Source organism: Patagioenas fasciata, chromosome 12, assembly GCF_037038585.1.
Source record: "Patagioenas fasciata isolate bPatFas1 chromosome 12, bPatFas1.hap1, whole genome shotgun sequence".
In the NCBI taxonomy this organism is placed as follows: domain Eukaryota; kingdom Metazoa; phylum Chordata; class Aves; order Columbiformes; family Columbidae; genus Patagioenas; species Patagioenas fasciata.
In genome coordinates, this window is record NC_092531.1 from 23,922,534 (window position 1) to 23,948,222 (window position 25,689).

General features: G+C 41.0%; 1 protein-coding gene across 2 annotated transcripts in view; it reads right to left on the reverse strand.

The window, feature by feature from the left end:
* GALK2 (galactokinase 2) overlaps positions 1-25,399 on the reverse strand; it is a 46,416-nt gene extending 21,017 nt beyond the window's left edge. Inside the window, exons 1-6 of one of the 2 annotated variants that reach the window (XM_065847662.2) lie at positions 25,002-25,399; positions 21,918-22,006; positions 20,819-20,942; positions 17,818-17,908; positions 14,836-14,982; positions 2,037-2,135 (exon numbers count right to left, since the gene is read on the reverse strand). In XM_065847662.2, coding sequence (XP_065703734.2) covers positions 2,037-2,135; positions 14,836-14,982; positions 17,818-17,908; positions 20,819-20,942; positions 21,918-21,987 — 531 coding nt within the window. In that variant the 5' untranslated portion in view covers positions 21,988-22,006; positions 25,002-25,399. Of the gene's footprint in view, positions 1-2,036; positions 2,136-14,835; positions 14,983-17,817; positions 17,909-20,818; positions 20,943-21,917; positions 22,007-23,986 lie in introns of both variants that reach the window. The other variant, XM_065847660.2, reaches the window with a different exon arrangement.
* Positions 25,400-25,689: the final 290 nt, after the last annotated feature.

Here is a 25,689-nt window from a genome sequence, read left to right on the forward strand (position 1 = left end):
AGATGTTCCCAAGATTCTGTGACCTTTTCATGGAATAAGCTAGGCATGCATTAATTAAATAATTCAGGATGAAATGTAATCAAGAGATTAAATTCACATCTGTTTTTTCATTGGGATAAGTTGTAAATCATGTGCCCTGCTTTGGCTTCTTAGAATAGGCTGTAGCTCTGCAAACAGGGACGTCTTACTGGTTTTGGCATCGTTCACCTCCAGAGAATTCCTTGAGCAGCTAAAGTGCTAAATAAACAATGACAAATCTGCTTGTACATTATGTACAGCATGTGTGTTACTCCCTGCCATTGAGATTCTGGACCACCTCACAAAATCACTATCAAGACAGACAAGCTTGCTTACATTTAAATATACCCTTTAAGAACTGCTATATTAGATCAGAATGTACCACTGTCCGGTTTCTGACAGTAGCCATAAATGGATATTTAGGGGGAATATAAAAATAGGACAAATACAAAACAATCTTTTTTTCCCGCTATATTTTTTCCAGCTTCCTAAAAGCAAAGATTGCAGTGGTTCCACTTACACTGGAAGGAACAGCAGACTGTGATGTTTAATAGCTACAAATAGGCTAATACTCTCTCAGTGTACCCAAGAAGGCCTTTTTTTGAACCATTTTTCAACTTTTGCCTTACACAGTGTTCGGTATTTCTCAATTTAACAGCGAATGTTTTGGAAAAACACACCAAACTTCCTTGTTTGTTTTGAACAAGCTGCTTGCTAATGTCATTGTGTTTCTATTAGTTCTTTGGTTATGAAAAACATTGAATTCTCAGTTTACCTTCTCTTACCCATTCAAGAGCTTGCGAGAGCTTCAAAATATCACCCTCAAAGATACTCGTTTTCCAAGATGAAAAGTTTTAAATTATTCAGTCACCGCTCATATGAAAAATAGCTCTGATGAACCTCAGTGTCTTTTACTGTACTTTTCTCATTCTGTTGGGTTTTTCTTTTTTGTTTTTTTTTTAGTTAGGAGGCCAGAATTGTGTTCAGCCGCAAGTACACCAAAGTATGGATTTTTTTTGCTTTGTTCACCATTTCTTTTCTAATATTTTCTAACATTTCCTTTGCCATTTTGATCACCATCTCTGTGGTATCTGAAAAGCCTCCACTTACATGATCATCTGTGTGTATGCCAGGAAAATACGCTGCTTCCTTCAGCATCCGTGTAGCTGTGTGCTTGCTGCTAACAGTATGAAGTGTGAAGGAAAGGTGTAGAGTAAGTACAGGTGATGTGAAGCTGAAAATACACATCTCATGATAGAATTAAACATTTGGTGTAATTCGAGGAAATAGCTTATTTTCTTTATAAGCTTATCCAAGATATGGCATTAAGGAACAAAAGCTGTAGAGATATAATATCATAATTATTAGGAAAGTCAAGTTTGTCATGAAACGCTACGTTAATTGCAATAAATGTATTTTGACAGGTTTCAGGTTTGAACAGCCACAGTCCCGTGCACCTTCTGGGCCAGTGGCTGAACTCCACTGCAAGCACTCATGCATAACTTGGCAGGTCATGTATCTCATTGCCAGTCCACCTTCTGTCACCACGGTTAAGACAGTGAGATGGCTTCTACATCAGAATCCAGCCACAGAATTGTCTGGAATTAGCAAAACTGGGGAAAAAAAAAATCTCCATTGTCTTTGTAACTGGACCTGGCAAAACTTCCTAGAACTGTTTAGTTCTAAGAAGTTTCAAGAAAGCATTTTTGTAATAATTATCCCATTTACACTGAATACAAAGCATACCGACCATTCAGATTTCATTATATGGGAAACACTCTAAGTTCAGTGCTGAATTAGCCCAATAGTGTGGAACCTGGTGCTCTGCTAGAGTACATCTTTCCCCACATCTTTTCTTTCCTCCTTCTTGCCATTTCTCATTTTCATCATTGTATTCCTTCAAACTTGTCCTACTCTATAGTACACAAGTTTATATATGTAGTTCCTCTGCAATTTGCATACCAATGGTGCTTAAATTAACATCACATTGTTAGTTTAGATTACAAAGATCCACATACAGTTCCTTCTTCTGCCAGAAAAGAGATTGACTGGTCCATTCCTCCACCTTCTGTGCCAATATAACGTTCGCTCTTTGTGCAAATTTCTGCAAGTTCCACCTGAAAAAAACACATGAACATGTGAACCCTCAGCCAAGGTTAAAGATAATACTTTTATACTGCTTACATATGAACTAGCGAGAAAAGAGCTCTGAAATCATAGTCTGTCATACACCAAGTAGTATGAGCTGGTATCAACCAAGATGCCAAATGGCCCCTTTTTCCTTTTGTTCTGAAGCAAAACAGCATCAACTACTTGGCCTCTGCTGGACTCACCATAGGCAGATGCTTTTCAGGGTATCCTTGTTTAGACACTTAACTCTTCTCCTCCCACCTTCCTCACTCACCTCACACTCCTCCATCCCAATAGCCAACATTCTGTTGATTTATTAGCTGAATCCATCTATACAGGCATCTTGGGGTCTTACGGAAAAATGGCGAGTTGTTACTTTATACTATTTTAACACACTGACTCTGTAATCAGAAATCAGGCATTGAACCTAACTCAGAAACCCTTTTTCATTGTAAATACTCTAATCAGTGCTGCTTGTCATTTCTGCTTGAGATATTGCTTACATTATTTATCTGAACTAATTGGTAACTATGTGTGATTTGCATTCCTTTGTGACATTTTAGGCATATCTCTGTGCATTCTGATACCGGCAGGTCAGAGGATGCTATGGGAGGGTGAATATCGCTATCAAAACTGTCAAAAATAATAATTTACAGTAAAGCTTTCAACCATCAGGCCAAGTCAAAACAAAACACAAGAGAGGCCTCGGAGAATGGTCGAAGAACACAGACTAGTCAAAAAGAAGTAGGTCAAAAGGAAAGCTTCTATGTCCACCTACCACGACCCCGAACAGTTTGTTTTTCTAAGCACAAGGTAATCACACGGAAGATGGGAAAATAACTGAAGTTCTCTTTAAAAAATGTCTAAAAGCCGCTGTCCGTTTTCCAGTCCAGTGGCAAAGGCAGATTCCACGCTAAAGAGGCAGCATCGCAGGGTTGAAGCAGGCTGACCAGCAGGGCAGGGACATTAGCCAGCACACAGCTGTAAAAGGCAGCAGACAGAGGCAGTAAATCACGGTGCTAAGAGAGGTATGTGCAGGGTGCCTGCCGGCTTGCTCTCTCCACTTCTGTAATGGCACCACGGACAAAGCTGTAAAATTGGTGCTTAGATCAATGTAATCAGGCTGAACAGTTTGCAAATGCACTAACATGAATTTACTCAGCTCACAACACAGTTGCAGCCAATAAGCCTTAGGCTGATAAGCAGAAGTTTTCAAAAGAACATTAACAAAGCTACTATAAAACTACGGAGGCTGGATCTCTTTCAATCAAGCATGGTAAATGACCGCTCAGAAGAAAGAGACCATTAATGAGACAACATAGAAAGTGCAATAAGCAAAAGCGCTCTCCTTTTCTGCACTGCTTTTCCTTTGTGTATTTTAAAGATGAGCTGAAATAGAGATAATGCTTCTTTTATTTTTCTTGAGGACGTATAGGAACATCACACATTTTGCTGTTCTTTCTTTTCAACAAAAGCTATCTCCTAGTGCCTGACTTTTGCTGAAGATCAGGTTCATCAAAACTAATTTTTCCTCCTGTGTCTCACGTCCCCGCTGAGCAGCCCCATTACCAGTTTGAACCTTAAACCTCTTCATCCCACCAATAAAAGCTTAACATCCAGTCAGCACGTGTCTCTGCTCCAAATTCTAATGAATGTAATGATACTTTTTTCCCTATTTAATGCTAAAATACTCAGCCACAGCTCCACAGAACAGAAAGATCTCCACACACAGTAGTCTCTAGATGCTCAGTCCTTTCTACATGTGAAGCCAGGCCTATTTACAAACATCTGTTGCTGGGATGTGGAAATGCTGGCATGTTTCAGCCAGTTCTGCTGAACCTGCCTTTCACCCCTCTGAGAGCAGGGCAATGTCACATCCCTGATTTTGGTAGCCCCTGGCAGGACACATCAGGCTGGAGGTCATTAATATGACTCACTGGCAGCAACAGAAACTTGTCCGTGCTGGCTGAAAAGACCACGCCAGCACACTGGTCATGCACACTTAAATAGGAGCTGTGCTGCGCAAACCTGGCCCCAAGTGCGGCTCCTGAGGTACTCCCAATGTATGTTCCACTCCTGGGCACAGCTGCCTGAGGTAGTATTTCATCTGCAATTGCTAGATAAAGCTTTGTAGAGCCAGTAATTAAGCATTTCACCCTTCACTTAGTCTGGCTGCATGTCGTCTCCATATACACATCAGCTGCCACTTGATTGCTTAAATCTTTTAGACTTTATGAGCCTGTGCTTATTAAATAAATATCAGGAGAAGTCTTGCCGAGGAGGAATGTTAACAATTAAGACAGTGCCACTCCCCTGTCCCTTTACACAGTCTGGTGAATTGTGCCTGGTAAAGCGCTGGGCCTTGCTCCGTCCCAGCTCCCCAGCCGTCCAGCTGCGTGTGCTGGGCTAACAGCGCTGTTCCAGCTTGAGCAACTTTTGTTTTGAAACTCGGCGAGGATTGGCAGGACCACCAAGTAGTAACTGGCAAGGGTTGAGAAGAACCCTCTCCACAAGACAGCCCAAGGCATCCCTGAAACATTATTTGGTTTCTAATTTAAACAGGCCCTTGCTGACACAGGCTGGCCTTCTAATACTAGGATGAGAAGCATGTGAATGGAGAGGAAATTGTCATCTGTATAGAAAGCAGTTTCTACTTACTATTGAGACAAATGGGCAAATGTTTGCCTTTTTGCTAAAACGAGTGAAAGGGCAAAGTTCACAGGAACTGAATTGTAGCATTGGAAACTAATGTGAAGACTAAACTGCGGAGCCTTGTGTACATATGTGATACTGGAAAAGGATGGTCATATGAGTGAAACAGTGAACCCAGTGTCAGGAGGTCTGAGCTCAATTTCTAGCTCCACATTAAGTTACTTGTGATTCAGGGAAAGTCCCTTTAATTCATCATAGCTGCATTTCCTCAATAAAATAGGAGTATCTTCTCTTTGTAATTAGTTATTGCTACTTGGGATTCTTAGATGATAATGCTATAAATGCGTGTGACGTCATTACTATAAACTGCAAAAACCACATTTTTGCTACACAACTTCTCTGACTTTAAGCTTCTATAGAAAATCTCTCTAAGGAAAATATTTGCTAGAACTATGTAATAAAATCAAATAACTTGCCTATTTCAGAGCAATGCCTCACTCTGATTCAACTTGAAACACTCGGAAGCTTTTTTAGGGCAGGGACTGTTTGAATCATCCATTATTTAAATTTCTCTGTAGGGTATGTCCCACCTGTAAAAATCCAGAGCTTCTCAGATCAGATCCCAGATTTCACTGCGTAGTTTGGCCACATCTCAAATGTATATCTGAACAATACCTGGGCACTCATCACCTCTTCCTCTCAGCTGCACTGCAGTTCCTGCAGAGCGGTAACTCACAGCATCCTCACAGCCACATTTCGGGGAGCAGCCCCCAGGCTTCCCACGGCATCACCTGCCAGGCAGGCAGGTCAGAGGGGGCACCACTCCTCGGTAGGGCCCAAAGCACAAATGTTATACATCTAAAATAAACTATGTCATCCCTACTGAGTTCCTCAGGAGTCCCAACGTGCGTTCCTGTAGAACCAGGTGAAAGCGGACGTTTGTTCTTCAGGAAGCACCATGAGAAACACACAGAATGAATAAACCCCATGTGCACACAGACTACGCTTCCATCCCATGTATTCTGATCTGTACAAGAGAGCACTTCGAGCCAACCACGAAACATGACTAGTTCTATGCACCCAAGACCCATTAGCATGGTTTTTCCATCCCTAAAGCAGTATTTCAAAAACACTAATAAATCATAATTTAAGTCTTCATAGAATTTTACATACTTTACTTTAAAAGCATTCCTATAAGGCTGCTGTTATCTTCAGCTTAGAGACAGCACTGATATTTGCGTGATTTGTTCAAAGTCATGTGAATCAGTCACAAAGCTGAAATGAGAATTCAAAAACATCCCTATTCCAGTATTGTGGCTCATTTCTCTAAAGAATATGGTCTCAGGGAAACCTTTGCATGGTGGGTTTAACACCTTTGTAAGATGGTGGTAATGAAAAGTGGAACAACAAGATACTAAAATAGAAGTAAAAATGGGTCTGACCAGTAGCATTACGACTCTAGAACAAAATTACTTAATCATATGAATCAAAAATTTCCTTCTCCCAACTGTTCTGTGATCCCCATATGATACGCTGCTGCCCTCTGAATTTCTGTATTATTGTTCCAGAAAGTTGTTCCAACTGGGCTGGCTGGACCAGCTCATCAGTTGTGAATAATAACTCTCCTGTGGACAGTAAGTCCTAAGCTGTCGTCTATGCTATTAAACAAGTAAAGTGAGATCTTTAATGTAGTAATTAAACAAGTAAAGCTCAAACATTAGACGTTTCTTTTGATCTCGCCACCCCCCGAAAATAACACCCCCCCAAGAAACAAAACAAAACAAACAAAACCAAAAAACCCAACAAACCAAAAACCTGGCCAAGAATGGAAGTGCACGTAATGCTCATGAGTACGTAACGGGCTGTCAGCTAGCTAAAATTCATTCAAAGACTCGGCTTGGAATAAAAATACAGAATATATTAACAAAAAAATAGCCTTTGTGGGTCAAACCAAACCTGAAAGTGGCCTCTTAATATGGACCAAAGGGCAAGTACAGGTATTTCCCCAGAACATTATTTTTTGATAAAGAGCTTCCTGAGCTGAATGTGAACTCTGCACATTTAGAAACCAACAATGGATTTCTTATAGATGAACTTGTTCAGCCTCCCTTTTAACTTATTCAAAACATGTAGAACATCCAGTAACAAGGACTTCTACAGCCTGTCAGGTAAAGAAATATCTCCTTTCTTTGATTATTAACATGCACCCGACCAACTTCATTTAATACCTTCTGGCTCTTACAATGTGAGGGGCAAAGAGCAATTGATTCCTATCCACTCCATCCATCTGTCATTTTATGGACCTCTATCACTTCCTCCATCATGTGCCTTTTTTCATGGAGTTCTAGCTTATTTTTGGGGACCTCATCCTGTCCATTTGATCACCCATGTGGCTTTTCCCTGAATCTTTTCTAGTTTAACTATCTTGGTTGGACAGAAAGGGAAGAGGCAGCAGCACAGCTTTTCTTAAGACCACCTAAGAGAAAATTTCTTTTGCTACTTTTATGTGGCAAATAAACCACATAAAATTTGTGTTAATTAGTGTTGATATAACCATATGGTAATGCAATCTCACTACTATTCCACCTCTTCTACCGAGGTTACTGTCCTGATGCTACAGTCAACAGGAGAGTCTATGTGACCACATCAGCCGCCCCAGTGCAAAGTCCCTTTGTTTAAACCGGCTTTGTGGTGGCGGGGCTGCAGAAAACCTTTCCCTTATGCTCAGTGTTGGGAGGTCTGTCAGGATGAGCTATAATAAGTAGGGAAGTTGGGATGGAAACTTAAATATCTAAAGTCTAGCAATACCTGGAGCTATTTTGTACAATTGATCTGTTCAGCCTCTGAGCACGGGAGAGGGACGAGCAAAACATGACAGTAGTAGCAGCTGGTGGGTGAGTTAAACCGTGAGGTCTCCCTGGTGATCAAGAAACATTAAATATTGCAGCTTTTGAATGCCAGACCCGATAAGATACATACAAACGCAACCAGTGCTTTTGTATCTGTTGGCAAGTACACGCACCAGGCTGGCTGTGCTTCCATGGGAGATGTTTGCTATCCGTGAGTTACATTAAATATTACATGTAGCATTTCCAACAACAGAAAAGATACAACATATCAAATGAGAATATCCATCATTAAAACAATACAAAGCAACATCATTAGGAGTAGAATCTCAGTGCATGCAATTCACTCGCTCGCCTGCTAAGCAATTAAGCATTCAGAAATTTATGTGAAGTAATAATCTATTTCAGGAAGCTGCTGTCTCTTGATGATTTAAAACCGAAACTCTTTGTTTTCAGACAACTTCAGTTGCAGCATTTGGAAAAATCTAAACCTAACAATGTACAAAATGTATTTTTTCAGGCTGTTCTTTTTCTGAAGCTTAATTCTGAAGTCTGCTCCGAATGTATCCTATTGCAGGAGGCAGCGCTTACCCGCTTGTCTACCAGGCAACTGGCCCCCATGTGCAGAGCAAGGCTGCCCTTTGATCTAGGAGCTCCACTAACTACCTCTGCTTTTTGTTTGAAACAATTTAAAGTTCTCCCTGATAAGGAGCAAGTCAATCTTGGGTTACAAAGACAGAAATTACTACCACTTAAAGCTGTTTTATCTTTGAGCCACAAGATTTCCTATCCAGCATGCACGAAGTCTAATCTGGGAAATCATATTAGTGGAGATATAATTTAGTCTGACAAAGAAGGGTTGTGATTTTTAATTATTAGTTGCCTTATGTGTAGTTACTCTAGATGGAGAGATTTTTTTGTAATAAGAACTTATCAATAGCTCTGCATCATGTTACCTTGTTTGGGATTTTTAAGAGAAGAAGTGGGCTTTCGGTAAAATGACACTTTTCACTAGTATGTATTTTTCTCTTCTTGCTTACTTAGTTTGAATATGAAACACCTAAAATCCAGGGTTTGATTTTCAACTGAGTATTTCTGGTCTTTCAAAAATGTTGAACAACTGCTAGAAGATTCTTTTTTCTGACTGTTTCCAGGCTCAATTCAACACTGTATTAGATTTGGCCATATATACCCTGGTACCATCCAATACGGCTCATTTGAGTCGCTGTTGCCCCATCATTTATTTTATTTTCTCTCAGTTTGACGTTATTGATAATGAACACGAAGGCCTAAATGCACAAAGGTATCCAAGGAATAATGAAAGTGAGCAGATGATCACTACCACTTACTTATAAAAATTTCCTAAAAATAGAGACGTAAAGAATTAACTGAGTGAGAACAGATAAGGGAGTTTCACCTTTAATAGTCCCTTTGCTCACAAAGAGGCCAAGGGCCAACTGCTCTGATTTTCACTCCTGCAATGGGTCTGGACAGTATGTAAACTGTGACAGAATTTGTCCCTATATAACTGTCACTGCCAATCTGTTCCATAGCAGTGATCAATCCCTTTCAATCTCACATAGACCTTTAAAGAAGTAAACTTGTGTAAGATTAAACCCCTTAAAAGAGTAAGACAATTAGTGAGCAGGAGACAGGCAAATATTTGTTAGTAAAACAGAATTAGTGTTGCTTAGTATTTTTTTGGAACAGCTCACCCTACATTACCCAGAAACTTGATATATACAAATCCAGAATGACAGCAGCCAAAATAAAGCAACCTTCTCTATAAAATCATAGTATTGGATTGTATCTGCCTCAGTGGTTTTATGGAAGTTCATTCTGGCCGAAGCTAAATGTGCTCGATTTTCTGTATATAACAATGCAGGAGTAGTGATAGCTAATCTTCACAATAAAAAACCTCAATTTTCTTCCCGTTTTATTATTCATGATGGGAAGCTCCGTGAAGAAAATACCGTCATTAATATGAGTTATTTTAAGACTCCCATTTTCAGTGCTCCAAAAGTCTTCAGCATGCAAATGTAAGTAACTGGAGTGTTTAAATATCTGTTGAGCCAAAAGTCCTGTGTGTACATTTACTCTCTGTGGTTCCCCAATGCACATTCATTAACATTTTGGCCAGTTTAATCTGAAAAGTCAGACTCAGTCTGCTGCTTCCCTTTACAATAAATAGTGTTGGGCATTTTATGGCAAATTCAGTGTAGATTTTCTATGAAACTCTAAAGCATACAGGACTGAAAATGGAGTAAAAACATTTACAGATGAGTATTTTACAATAAGAAGAAAACATTCTCTGTCACTCCAGGCATATTTATAGTCTAGCTAGATAGTGATTTTTTTTCAATCTGTGCATATTTTGCACATATGTATATATGTACGAAAACAGCTTCTGAAATGTAAGGCACTATATTAATTAAGGTATAAAATGATGCCCAAATTTTGAGGTTATTTTTACCAGCAGGAATGTCCTGGGTTTTAATATGAGGTCTTGACTAGGAATAGGTTGCTGAAGTTACCATCTGCTTCCAGTTTGCATACAAAATCCCAATTAGCTAAATTTCATATACATTTTGCAGGGTAATTATGCTTACTTTTTTCCAAAATGGGAAAATATTTGTCAAGATAGTATCTGGATGTCCTCATAAGCACAGCAATCGCAGCTTGACTTCGTCTGCCCTCTAACATGCTCAAATAGAAGGTTATCAATTTGGTTGATGAGAGATCACAGCCTTTGATTACCAACTGCTCCAAAGTCCTCTGTTTTCCCTGATTACAAACACACGTAGTCAAACGGAACAAATTAAAGAACCCTGAGTTTTAACTCCACAGGGAGAAAGCAACTTTAACATTTCTGAGTATTAACAGTACTTTAAAATACTGTATCTAGGTACCATTTTTTGTGTGTGCCATTTGAATTTCTCATATAAATAACCTGAGCATGCATCTATCAAATACTTTTGATGCAGCAATATTATAAAATAATCCTAAGCAGTATTATCAGCACGTTATTAATTTCAAAGTCACACTAAATATGAATCCTGACAGATTTTCTTGCCAGATAGCTAGATATTAAAGCCCTATCGCACATCACAAAAACTGTTAGGAAGTGGTATTCGATTAAAGCCCATTCCTTATTATATACAGGCTTCAGAAACAACGTAGAAAGGATTCCAGCTGGCCTATCCTCCCACTGAAAACAATGACATTGCCAGGTATTGTTACTGCTTAAGTACAGGACAATGTTGAATGTTTCAAAAATCTCACATTCAAATTGATCTGAGCCAACGTTTCAGAAAATTGAAGCCAATGGACCCTGTGCCATTACAGATTAGATTTAGGTCCTTTATTTCTCATTCTGTCTGACTTGAGATTTTTCTCAGTCTAGACAGAGCCAAATATAATTCAACTTCCTATGCTCGACATTTCACATTAAATTAAATAAATCCTGTTCACTTTGGGTCTATTTTTCCCAATAAGTTTGTGCGCAGCTGCCCAGCTTTGAGCAACAGAAAAAATGTCCGGGTGGCTGAACAGAGCTTAGTACCACAAGATTTAACATCTGGACAGCAACACTATCATCACATCTTTCAAGTCAATCTAGTAACTCAAAAGTTACTAAGTGATTTTCTCTACTCATTACTTCCTACCATGAAACACAAAGCTGGGACAATTTAGAGCATTATTCTATTTCCTTTACAAAAAGAATCTTCTCCTGATGAAAAGTTGTACAAAAGATTGATTTTGCTACAGTAAAATAAAAATCACTTTAAAATCAAAAGCTAATACTGAGCGTTGCTGTTCTCTGAGTGATGCCAACACAGCCTTTGACTGGTATCCTGTTTGGAGGAGAAAAATGGACTCTTTTTAAAGATCGCGTTCTGAATTTTCCATCTTGTTATTTGAACGCTGTTGCACTGCTGCAACTGGTTAGCACTGCACATCTGGCCGAATTGTCTTGGACTGGTATTTTCCCTAAACTATTGTGTATGTGTGTGATGGGTTTTTAAAAAAACCTATTGTATGCACACTGAAACAATGCCCCGTTGCAGACTTCTACACGCAGTAATTAGCGAGAGCTTGCTTTTTTTTCCTGATCTTGTTTTCAACATCAAAAAAGTGCTATTTTTATAGTAAGCCACCATGAAATTCTAGCCATGTTTTTACAATATTTTTCATTTTGGTTATTTTTGGCTCTTAATCGCATAGGCCCAAACTTCATGCTGGAAGTGTTATCTCATAAAAGCTCTAAATTTCAACAACTTTTACTCTACAGCTACTATTTTAAGCGTACATTTATCAGGAAAAAAAAAAAAACATATAACTCAAATATTCCCATAAAAATAGTTTCACAGAAACAAAACAGATAAATGTTCCACTCAGTAAAAGGTCAGTTTTTCATAACTTTGGCTACAGAAGCCCTACAGTTCAGCCAAATCTGATTCCAAAGCCAAAAGTGTCTATGTTCTGCTGCTACAGACCATCATATGAAGATTTTGAAAAGTCCATCACACTAATGAGGGGCAAAAAGTCAATCTTTTCTCATAAAATTACCACTATGACCAGATATTGTTAGTTATAAATAATAGCATTTACAACTTTTGCAACTCTTAAGCATTTGAGAAAAAAGAAAAAAAAAGAAGGGGTAAAGTGATATTTCTTCCTTAAAATGAAACAAACACATAAATATCCAGAGCCCTAAAAATGCAAGGTCCTGCTTTGCTTTCTAGTAGAAAAGATGTGGAAAGCCCCTGTTTCTGGTCAGCTAAGAATTTCCCTGCCATGGGGGAGCTCCCAGCTGATACGCAGCCAGCATTACTGGATCCTGCACAGATCCCAACTGACACCAGCACCGGAGGCATCAGGAGCTGCAAAGAAGTGGCCAGAACACGTTTTAGACTTCTGAGGGCTCACATGCCTAGATTGCTCTAATTTATACTCAGCCTATCTCTGCCTTATACAAGGCGGTTCTGCAAGGCTAAGCATAAATTCAGCACAGCAGAGAATCTGGATTTAGCTAGATACAAGAAGTTTCTAAGGCTAAATCATAAATTAACCAAGGACACTGAACTTGTTTTTACTGTCCTGTAAGATTTAGGAAAACTTAGAGCCTGGACAAAAGTAATCAGTCTTCAGAGCTGTCATCCGTCTTAACCACCACGACCATGTGTCTTGGTCTATGCAAGCACACAAAACCTTGGGTAAGTTCTTAACTACTCCTGTGTTGCATACAGTGATTTCTCATCTCTACATTAATTGCTCATTTTTCGTCACAAGTGCAAAATATTGGCTACGGACAGCATTTCCTGACAAAAACATGCAATAGGGTCTTCTGTGTTTGTCCAGCTATATTTGAGACACAAGATTAACTTTCAGCACATTTTCCAACCAGCAAGCAGAAGAGATTTTGGGCTGATTTAACAGAACACATGAGGAGAAGGAAAGACCCTCAGTGGAGTCTCTGTCTTCCTTCTGTTCCTCCACAAGTTTCTATGAAAATGCCAAATGGAGTTTTTCGCCTTTCTTTAGAGCAGGTCTGGCATAACGCTGGCCGGTACTCCCAAGCCATGTGTAAACTCAGCTCAAGATACACACACAGTCATTTATTCACTGAAGAAAGCTGTGCAGTATTTCTTGGAATAACAAAAACCTGGCTTCTGCTTTTCCAGGTACGGATTTCTACAACCTAGTAAAATTTGGGCTTTCTGGCCCCTCTCAGTTTTATGGATTTTGTAGATACCCAGTTTCTGAACACATGCACTCCAGTGATTTTGATCAGTAATTCCCAAGCTTGGGTCACTGGTTACCACCATCAGAGATGCTGCTCACCTGTGATAAGACCATCTATGAAAAACCAGAAGCTTTTTGCCAGGCCAGGAACACATATATAAAAAAGCACATCTGTCACCTCCAACCCTCTTATGGCAAAGTGTCATTCATCGAAGTGGAATCCTCAGTTCCTGGTTTTTATCTACCATTGCGCTGCGTCTCACCTCACAAACCAGAGCCTCTGTTAAGCGTCCAATCCCTCACTTACCTTTTGACCACACATCACACCAACACAGTGCGACGGTGACTGTAGCCACATCCTCCCACATTAAAAAGGCGCCCTGCCTCACCAACCCTGCTTCTTTCTGCCTTAGCTCTGCTCCATCCCTTCCTGAAGCGAGCACTGGGAACTGTGCGGTGTGGGATGAGCACTCACTGCGGAGCAGATTGCAGCAGCTACATGAAGAAGCAAGTCACAACTGATCAGCAAAAGCCTTCTGTGTGGATTTGTTTACCTCATGACTCGGATAAGTGCTTGTATACAAGCACAGTTAACAGCTGCCATCATCACGTACCACTTTAAGTTGGCTTTGTACCACAATTTGGGAATGTCTGCCTTAGACAATAGGCACAAATATGCATAAAGTCACATTCGGATCTGTTCTTTTCTCTTCCTGACAATGTTTTAATTTAAAATCCTAGTTTCACTTAACCAGACATTTTTACTGGAGAGAACTTCATTCCCACATGGCACCTTCAAGGACAATGACTCCTCCAGAAATTTGTATTACGTGAGCCAAATTCTACTAACAGTTGTACTGCTAACAGGTCACATACTTGGGGGTTGTTTTTAGACTAATGTTTGTTTAAAAAAGTGAAGAATACATTTTGGATTGTAAATACGCTCATTCCAAAAAAACTACAAAGAGAATAAGGAGAGTCAGATGGAAGAATTTTACCTCTACTTTGCGCTGATTATATAATTTATCAAGAAATTGTTCCACAGGCCTCCAACAGATGCTCTGCTGTTAAAGCCACGAAAAGTCATTCGGGGAGAGGGTAAAGGCCTCGGGGGTGTGGTCCGCATGCTTCAGCACATATATCCTCGGTCCTGGCCTCCAGATAGCACATCTGGTTCAGGCATGGACCTGAGAGTTGGCCAAAATACAGGCTTACAATAACGTGCCTTTTTTCAGCTTTAATGTAAGCCTGTTTTCTTGCCAAATTCAAATCCTGCCAAAATTTGGCCAAAGATGTTTGCTCAATTGTGCAATATCTTAAGTTTATATCCAGCAACTCTTTGCAAAAACAATTGTATCGTGTTTTTAATGTTTACGGGCATTAACAATATTTAATTTTAAGTAGAATTTTACTGCTGACACTCTTGTGTTTTACAGTAAATTACCTTAGAGAGGGTTTTTCCATTAGCTTTTAGTGTCACGAGTCCTGCACAGCACACCAAAGCACTGGAGCTAGAGAGACCAGAACTTGGAGGGATGGTTCCATCTAGCAGACAATTCATTCCAGTTGGGTTATTAAGACCAAAATGTTCCTAACAATGAAAAAATAAACAATCTCAGTTTCAAGTACAGACAGGCTCAGGCTTGCAATTATCTGATACTTAGAAAGAGAATCTTGCTGCTGAGTTGCTGGAACCAAGGACCTGCTTCTGGTATCTCCAAAATAAAGCAAAATTTTCATTTTCCTTAAGAACAAAGCCAGTGGTAGGGCTTCAGCCAAAGGTATGTCTGCAATTCCTGTACACAAAACATATATGAGCTGACAGAAATGTACCCCAAGCAGAATTCAGCATAGGCTAAACGCCTGTGAATTTACCGAGCTTCGTGGGTGGGTTTGCAGCGCTGGCTCTGCTCTGAGCTGCCGCCGTGACACTACCAGAAGTTGCCAATCATTTTATACCTTACTTGTGTCCTTTTCTCCACAGCTCCTCACTTAAGGCGTCTTGAAGAGCTTAAGGTCCACTTTATGCTTCACTTCTAATGCTGGCTTGTGCTATTAGGGAGCCACATTTTGCTGCTGGGGAACCAGCAGCCATGCAGCTGTATTCAAAGCCAGATGCTTCCATCTCCTGAAGCAGCCACAGGACTGACACCGAGAAAATCACGATGGTACTCGAAGGACACTGTGCTTTAGGAGCCACAAAGACGTACCAGTGGTGATGGCCTTTGTCATGCTATTTTTAGAATAAAGTTTAAAATTTTACATACATGAGAGATATCACAGATAATACATTTAATTCAGAAATCTCAAATCCTCATGTGCATAGTCTTTTAATTACTTTTTAGTTGCTTCGTCTTTTTATTTAACATAAATTTCTCTCTGTTGGTAGTTTGAAATAAACGTGCAGTACTTATTAAAAAAAATCACTGAATGCATATGGTGGTATATGAATAGCTACATTCTGATGCGGATTTATATGTCAATAAACTATGCTACAATGACAATAATCAGAGAAAACAGCAGTTTTTCCATAAAGAAATGCCCGCCTTCAAAAGATTTCTACTATTTTTCCTGAAACAGCTTCAACCAGAAATACCAATGGTAGAGACCAGCAAACACAAAGAGCCTCCTTTAATGTCTTCTGCCATCACTTCAAATTATTTTAAGTTTCCCTTTCTACAAATACAGGGGAATTCATACCTAAAATACTATTGCTGCCCATGCCCCTTCATGAACAACACTACACAGGCTTGTTTAAAAACAGAAAATGCTTGAGTAACCAGAAACTGATCCGCAGTTTCTGGATTGTCTTGAACATGAATCAGGCTTGCAAGCTTATCACGCGATGTTTAAATAGAAAACGTACTTCGGTTTCAAAAAATGAAAATGGACTTTGCCAAGTTCTGCAATAGTTCTGTCCCAAAAGGATAGCATGTTCAACTTAATATAAACAGATTATCCCGCTGGACCCTCCGAGTACTTGTATTTCACTGGTTTTTAAGTCTGTAACATTTATGCTTATTTTCTGCCAGTGCTAAAGTCTGCAAACCTGCTTTGCAAATTAACCTTAAAGTATGAGAGCTTGTTCCTTAGGAAACAAACCTCAGTAGCAGACTGCAAAATAAATAAAGTCAATTGGTCATGCTCGTCTTAATATAAGAAAGGATATATTGTAAAGAAACCTAATCTATATCTCTACAGTCAATGCAATTTAAACGTCTGTGTTACTGAGCAAAACAAAACTGAAAATATTCATGTTACTGCAAACTTAAATAATTTATTGGGGTCTAAACACAGGAGCAGGAGTCTGGGAATGGTGGATTGTGAGCTATTTGTGGCACTGGTTGTTCCAAACATTGTATTTTGAAGACCCCAGTGGCAGGTTTTGTTGGCTGGCTGCAGTCCTCATCTATCGGATTGTCCTGGGGGGTGACCTGCATGGCCTATCCTTTAAAAAGCACGTTTACCCATCATTTGGGCAGGCTGTGGTGACCTGTTCCTGACCCAGCCACCCTTGTTCATCCCATCTGCCCTTCCAGAAATATCTCTGGATTGACATCAGCTGAGATGTTTTTTTCCTCAAAGGGCCACAAATCACCTGCAAACAGCAGGTGAGATTTATAACAAGCCTCAAATGGGAGTTCAGGCTGGCTCCCTGGACAACATTGACAATTAGTACTTGGTTTCATGAGTAGTTGGTTCTTTGGGTCAGTTTGGAGACAGATGAGCTCACAAAGGAGAAAATAAAGCTCAAATGAGCAGACAGGAAAATGTCTGTCTGTTCAGTGTTCGGGTCTTTACCGTAAGTGTGCTGTTTCCTGCAGAGCTGCACTTTTAACTTGGTAAATTTTGAAAATCCTTCTCAAATTCCACACACTGAAAATTGAGATAAATAATTGTTTTTACTGGATTTTTTTTCTATATGCTGTTTACTCACTTTTTACACATTCTGTTGCCCACTGCATGAGTTGCCTTTGCTCAGTTATTGTGCACAAGTTGTAGTTTTCCAATGCTAATGGAAATTAGTGATTTTTAAAATGTGTTCATAGGAAGAAAAGGACTAAAATGTGATCTTTGTGTCCTGACAGACAAGCCTCCTAACCTTCTTAAAAGCACATTTTAATTAGATTATTCCATTGGAAAGCGTTCTTTTTAACCTCAAAACTATAGAAATGCCATTTTGATAATGAGTTTGGTCATGATTTTACTAAGCAATTATTTGCTATTGTAATTTATGTCATAAAATATCTGCAGACCACTCTTCTCATTTTTAAAACAAACCCACTCATACATGCTTTTCAAATTTTAACGTAAAAAACCTGTATGTCAAGAACAGCTGTAGAATGCAGGAAAGTATTTTGAGGGTGAACAGAAATGCTTGTTGTATTTCTATGTTGGTTTCATAAATTAAATGGATTTGGCTTACCTGAATACCCTTCAGTCCACACAGGAAGTAGTTATGCCACTGAGGTTTGGTTTTGTTAATCTGAATGTTATTAACATTAGTACTGAAATCCCTGTGAAAACAGAAAAACCTTGAGGCTTTAACTTGTCAGTAAATGTAGTTTGAAATAACATGGCTTATTACTGCCACCTGCTGATGAAGAAAACCCTTTCAATGTCAATTTTTTTCAGTGAATGTTTGTTGTTTGTTTTAATAGATCTTTATTAATCAATTATATAAGGATACTTTAGAATGGAGCATAAGAATTTTTGTTTAAATTGTAGAATTTATTAAATAAATTCAGAAATTAAACTGCCTTTGGCATCCCTAATCAAGGCAGCACGCCTTCCATCTCATGTGCATGTTCTCTTGATCTCTTTAGAGAAGTGAAAATCTAAATAATTGTATCTGTCCAACCTAGAATATGATGTATGCTACAAGACATAATTAAAATAATTTAGTTTAAATTAGTTGATCTGTTTGCTCCAGGGTAATTCTGGTAATGGTTTTCCTAATCCATCCTCATTTCAAAATAATAAAAATAGTAAGCTTGAATGTTCCTAAAGAAATTGATGCTACAAATAGGTGCTGTCAAAATGGGCACGGAGTGATGTGTAGAGGCCTCAGAGAAATATTTAAGTTTCATGGAAATAAAAACACTTTCAGGAAATTAGACAGTAGGGGACAGTCTGCAACTCCTAAGAGAACTGCATTTTTTGTCCTTCCGCTTGTCCAGTCTGTACCTGTAAACTATGTCAGTCAGTGATGTGCTGGTTTTCAGCAGGTTTCATATAGATGTAACTCACACAACCACAGAATGTGGGATGGGCAAGATCCCCAGAACCCTTAAGTCTATTTTTTTTGTTATCACATTCAATTTTGTAGAAAAAACAACTCCTAAATGCCCAAGCTTTATTTTAAATCTAAATCTTCGGTCTTGCCTTTGCTCCTCCTTATAGAAGGCAGGCAGTTTCATATAAGAACTTTATAGTTAAAAAAAAGAAAAACATGAAGTAAAAATACTGTGATATTGTCTGTCCCAGCCTTTTTGTTTCAAAAGATTCTCAGGAAAGCTTGCCCTTACTCCAGGGTTGTGGCATGAGATGGAAACTGATTGATAATTATCCTCCTCTGGTATTTCTGAAGGAATTTTGAGAGGTATCATGTCAGATCTTCTCTGTACATGTACTTTTCCATTACAAAGACCTTATGTGAAGAGGAAGTGTTGGGAACTTCAAAAGACTGTAACTTTTGAATCTGGTTTTAGCCCAAATAACATAAAAGGTATCTGATCAGCTGGCATGATTTATGATGAGAAACACATATGTGGTTTTCCTTGCAGCCTGTTCTCTGTCCTGCTGTTCCTAAAAGTTCATGTGAACTATCACAGTGGAAGAAGGCTAGAGAACAGATTTTACCAGTTCACAAAACAAGAATGAAATAGGAAATAATGATTCTATGGAGGCTTATGGTGAGTTCTTCTTTGCCAAAGGCCTATGTATATGCATTCACCAAAGGCATAAATCTACCAATGCAACAGGCTGAGAAAAAAAGATATACTGTCAACAGTTTTGTTATGTGGTATAGCATTCTAAGTGTTGAAAAATATTTCTTTGTTACGAAATTATGGCCATGTTTTAGCTTTGTTTTTAAGCAATAGTGTCTCAACAAAACAGAGATGCTTAAAGCTGTATTCTGAGACCTCTTTATGGTTTATGGTTTAAAACATTATTTCAAACTGAAACCAGGGTAGCTATGAAAATATAGTGATTGTGCGTGAATAGTACACTTTAAGATCAGATCAGTACTACAGCTGGTAAAAGGCAGAGGACGGACTGATGTTAGAAGCACAGACAGGGAGACTAGGGGTAAAAGAAGCCATCACCTTTTCAGCAGTGGCAAGCTCTTAATTCAGCTCAGCTATAGCATGAAAACATATTCCACAAAGTGAGTGAAAAATACTTGCCATGGATGTAAAAAATCCCTTCAACTGCCTTAGTCTCCAGCAGCAGCTCAGAACATGTTTTTGTAACAAACTGAGCTTTAAGCAGCTTTTAATATGTGCTTAAGTAGTTCCCACTTTTGGCAACATGTTCCTGTCCCTGCGCTGCCATACACTGCGCTTCCAGGGAGTAAATTACCATTGGCAAAAATGGCTTAAGCTCAGCTTGTGCCAATTCTGATTTTTCCAAAACACCCGCAGAAGTTCATGTGGATGAGTGACCTGCTCTGAACTGCCATCCAACCACACAAATACCAGTCTGTTACAAGGAAGGAGGCAGAAAAATGTGGCTGAACTTGAAAAGAAGGGCAGGATTATTTCCCTATGTTCAGCACTTGTGAGACCATAGCTGGAATACTGCGCCCAGTTTTGGGGTTTCTCAATACAAGAAAGACATTGGCAAACTGCAGGCAGTCCAGCAGAAGGCCATCAAGATGGTTACAAGGGATATCCAAAGGTCCCTTCCAACCTAAATTAGTCTATGATTCTGTGAACAAGCAGCTGTGGAGGAAGTGGAAGAGAGGCAATACAGATTCTTTGAGCCAGGATTGTTTCTAAAGCCATTGTGTTGTGAAAATACAGCCCCAGGTTCTCCAGAGCAGAAGTGTTAGCTTACATATGCAGTAATTGATTACAAAACATTTCACTCATTCTCCAGGAGAAACTGAACTGCTGCCAGTTGCGGGGATTACATCAGGAAAGATGAGCTAAAAGAAGGGAAGACAGGATTGCACTTTTAGAAAGATTGAAAAATCAGACGCCAATCTGAACAAACAGGTGGGAGACAGAAGCAGCGAACCTATTGCTCTAAACTAATATGCACAGTGTAGAGTCAATGGGATTCCATCTGCTTATATCATTCATTTTACACAATTAAACTTTATATTTCAACAGAAGTTTGTCAGGTTCTGAGAAGCTAACCTGTATTGCAACTGCATAAAGTTTCATAGAAATTAGTAAATAAACAAAATAAATACTTACAAGTATGAGGAATTGGTATTTGCCAGTTGCACAACTTGACTTTTTACAGGTTTGACTGCAATTAGTATATCTTGCTCTATAGCCATGGGGAGCACAGCATAACCACAGTAGTCTATATGTTCTCCTACCAAAGAAACAGACATTTGTAATATTTAGGAATAATTCTTTCTACCATAGCAGTGTGGGACCAGAAGTTCCAGCTAAAGGGCCTTGGACAGATTATACAGAAGCATGGTTTTTATGGGTGTAAGAAGTGACAGCCCAGGCCAGTGAGAATGATATCTCGGGTCAGAAAACTGCCCCCCATATGTATGATGTGTGAATGTCCTTGGGCCTGGTCTGCGAATGACTGGGAACGTAACTGAAACAAAGATAACATCAGTGTGGTGTGTTTTTAATAACAATTATTGGAAAAACATCCTATGTAACATCTTAGTCCAGGTCCGTATCTGTAAATCCTATAAACTGTCACTGGCTAATAAAGAAGGCCTCAGCCTGGCTCAGCTCTCTGCTCTGCCCGGCTCCGCGCTCCTTCCTGAACAAGATCTCTGTCTGTGCGTGCATCTCTGCTGACAGAGAAATACAGGTAAATCCTAAATAAAAAATAATTGTGTCTCTCCAGTCTGCCAGTGATTCACAACCAACTGTTCTAAGTTCTGTGGACACATCTCTATGGCAGAGTGAAAAAGAAGAGATCATTGTAGAATCATTTCATGCTTTATCATACGCATTGCTATGTGGTTGGTTATATTTGGTAACTTACATTATAATGGAAGAGAAAAAAATATGAATTTAATTTGTGCATGCACCGTTCATCAAGCAATTTCTATTAGATTTCCAAAGCCTTTATAAAATGGTATCAACCATAAGCTGGCAAGTTACTCCCATTTGTAAAACCATCACTAGTCTCTATAAATGCTTTTTCCAAAACTGACTTTTGAGCATGCAGTTGATTATAATGAGGGGTAGTAAAAACCCATATTGCATTCTCTGAAAAAACCTAAAATTAAGACCAATGTTACTTTGATTCTATGTTTTTAAACTACTAGGCTTCCATGATGGCAGATAAAATAACAGCAAATTAATTTTTCTCTTTTACCTATTAAGTTGACTCGCCCTGGTGCACGAACATAAAACTCAGGAGCCGTTCCAAATTTTGATAGAAACATCTCCTTCAGCTTCTGCAATCTGAAAGCAGGTTAGAAACATTTAGAAGGACTATATTTGCAGAAATGGCAGGAAGTTTCAATGTTTCTTGAAGGTTTACAGCAGCAGTTCCCATAAAGTTCTTTAGGTTTTCCATTTGGAGGTGCTGAAAGTCCCAACGCAAATTAAAAATATTGCGTATTGCTTTATTTCCTAAGCTTGTACAGGTATATAGCTTTTGCTCTGCTTGCAAAGTTGGGATGCTTTGGAGTGCCATGCAGGAACAGTGGGCAAACAAAGAAGAGATTAAGCCATTATCTTAGGGAAGCATAAGAAATTTTATAGTGATCCGCTTCAAAACTACCTTAAAGCAATTTAGGTGGCACGCTAACTCATTAAGACTTAAATGGTGAAAATGCGGTAAGAACACAAGAGAAACAATCTTTAAAATGGGACTAAGAATATTCTACCATCATACCCTATTGTCTTTAGAGCATATAGCCTTTTTTTGTTGGTTTTTTTTTCAGTCTACTACCAAAAATCCAGTACCAGAAACCCTGCTAAGGTTTCTACATTTAGTCTAAAACTAGAGCTAGAAGCCTAGTTAATTCAGAGTGTAAGGAGACAACAATGAGAAACAGATGTTGCAAAATTTCACAGTCAATTATTTAGTTTGTACTTCTTTGTTAAATCTGTGTCACTGTCCAACTACATATTCAAATGTTTTGTAAGATTTCTTTAGATGGAAAGCTACGAAATATTATTTGTTGTGATTTTTTTTTTCTTAAACAGTTCTTTCAGTACTTTTCCATCTTTGTGCCCAGTAAAAAGCTGTATTAGGTCCCTCTGTAATTTCCCCTCCTTATAATCTCCCCTAGTATTGACTAGTTTATCGGTCTTCCAATTAGCAGAAGCAACTTCTGCCATTTCATTGTACAATCCCATTTCTAGATAACAATATTGTCATCTATGGGGGAATCTGTTGGCAGAATTCTAGGTGTTAACTTTATTCCTTTTTGTGTCAGTACTTAAAATGCTTCTTTGTTTCACAGATATTTTTACAGTGGTGTTGGTACCAAGAGACTAAGAACAAACAGAGCAGTCATGGGGGTATATTTATGTAAGTGCTGATTGATCTTTTTTTGTTGTTGTTTTTAAATGTGGGTTTTACAAGAAGGCCTGATGAAAGGCTATTTACAGGCTTTGGCCGTGATGTTGCAACACGCATGCTGCATTTTAAGCACCTACATCAAAGATGATTGCCAAAAGTGTTAAGCAAAGGCATCCCTCACAACCTCACACATCCAAGTCTGGCAATGCTGGACTCCTCCTTTCCATGTAATGTACACTGAAACACTCCAATCGTACACAAGTAACAGAAGTGGGTTGGTTGTTTTTTAAAGATGCTTTTGCAGTGCTAAAGCAGGTAAAAGGTTCTTATGAACTGTTTGTGCATTCTACTTGCACATGCAGAGTGCAACTCCAGGAGGAAAGAGCATGTGTTGCCACGTGCCGCAGGCACGCCAACGCGCAGCCAGGCCTGTGCTGTTCCCCCTTTCTTTTATAGACGAAAGGATAAGAGGATAATCAGTATTCCCAAAATTCTGGACAAAAAAAAAGGAGGAAAGATGAATGAATGATTTCCCTCCCTGCCACAGGGGCACTGTGGGAGAGGCAGCGGGGATGTGAGGGCTGCAGGGAGCTGTGTCTGGGGGAGATGGGGCCTGAGGGGTCGGTGACCAGCAAGTGGCTCAGCGGGACAATGGCCTGCTCGTTGCCGGGGAAATCCAGGTATCCCCAGGCCGGTGTGGCTGCGGTGACGGTGCTTCAGGGGCGCACCAAATGGAAGTGTCACTTGTATCGAGATGAATAAAATATCGCAACTCCAAAGCCCCTCAGCCAGGGGCCGTGGGGACAGCCCGTCCCACCTGCGCTCCCACCGCCCGTCCGCCTGCACACCGCCCGCGTCCCGGCTGCCGCCTCGGCCTCCCGGCGCAGGGCCGAGGGGAGCGACCCACCCACCTGGGCTGCTCCACCAGCTGGACCCGGAGGGTGCTGGGGGCGTCCGTCGCCATGGCGGCTCCCCCCGCGGGCCTCTGGCTGAGGCGGGCAGGGCGCGGTGTGACGGCTCCGGCTGGTCCGCGGTGACGGGACGGGCAGACCCCGTCCTTCCGGGCGGCTGAGCTGGCAGCCCGGCCTCCCGCCCGGCCCGGCCCCGGCGGCAGGCACCGCTGAGGCGGCGCTGCTCGGCCCTCAGGCCCGTCTCGCAGGCACGGCGGCACCCCGCGGGCCGGGAGGCCGCTCTGCTCTCAGCGCCTCACCCGCCACAGCCCCGACGTGACAGGGAAGCTGCCGCGGGGCGTGAAGGAAATGGGGTTTTTCCTTCGTTCCTGTCGGAATTTCGCTGACAACAAAAAAGCGCCCGGCGCGGCCTGTGCGGTTTGGTCACCCTGAGTGCCCGCGCTAGGCCAGGGCCGCCCCTCGGCAAAATGCACGTGTAATAAAAATAAAAAATAGGCAGCGTGATCCCCTATGGCATTATTTTTTTTCCTTGTTTTTTTCTGTTGTGTGGTTCTGCCAGCTTCCCTCAAGCAAGCAGTCTCACAGCTCCTGTTCACCCCTCAAGATTAATGGCTGCAGTTCCTCTGAGGAACTGAGCTTTTCAAATGTGTTTGCAGACTCACTTATCGTTACTATTTTGGTGTATATCTTAAAAACACTAATATTCAACTCCTGGAGCTTTAAGTGCTTGGACTTAGAAAAGCAAAGCAATATTTAGATGTCACTGTGGGTTAATGTGTCTGAGGTAAAACTTCTTTCTCCTGATTATTACGGTTGGCAGAATAGAAACACAATTTTTTGAAGACTTAGAAGTAGCCATGGAAGTAAAAAAGACAGTAAGAAACTGTAATAATATCAAATGATCCACAACAGAAAGATATGGAGGCCCAATGCTGCTGACAGACCCGGGAGTCTGTGGGAACCGCGGGCCCTGTGGAGATGTGGAGAGGCCGAGCTGGTCTGACGGGGATTTTACCTCACTCGGTTGAAGGCAGCGGCAGAAATTAGTGTGTAAAAGTCTTTAGGAAGCCGGTGCTTTGCAAGGTCCGTGTTTTTTGCAGTTCAGGCCTTTCCAGATTGCTGACACAGTATGATTTGCTTATGGTAAACGCGGCGCATGCAAACCCTTCAGCACTGGCCGAGGCAAACAAGCTGCACCAAGGACTAAGCGATGCCGCCGTACGAGCCAGGGGCCGGGCTCCTGGACATTCCCATCCGGAGACGCGCAGCCACAAGACTTACAGCCCCGGTAATGGAGTCGGGCTCGCAGCGCTCACACCGGAGACACGGCGACCGGCCCCGGCGCCATCCCGGCGCGCTCCGGGCCCGGCGGGCGGCGGCAGACCCGGGGCCCTACGCCCCGCTGAGACGCGGCGCCGCCGCGGAGGCCCCTCCGGCGTCAGGGGGCGAGGCGGTGCCGCAGCGCCTCCCCGGAGGCCGCCAGGGCGGCAGGGAGGGCGGGCGAGAGGCGGGCTCCGCCCGCAGCCGCGGTTGCTAGGGGCCCGTTGCTAGCAGGGAGAGGAAGCCGGCGGCGGTGCACCGCGGTTTGGGCTCCGTGTGCCCCCGACCGGGGGCGGGAGGGGAGCGGGCGGCAGCGGGTTCCGGGCGGAGCGGAGCCACATTGGGCAGCGCCGCGCGGGGTTGTGGGAGAAGGGGCCGTCCCC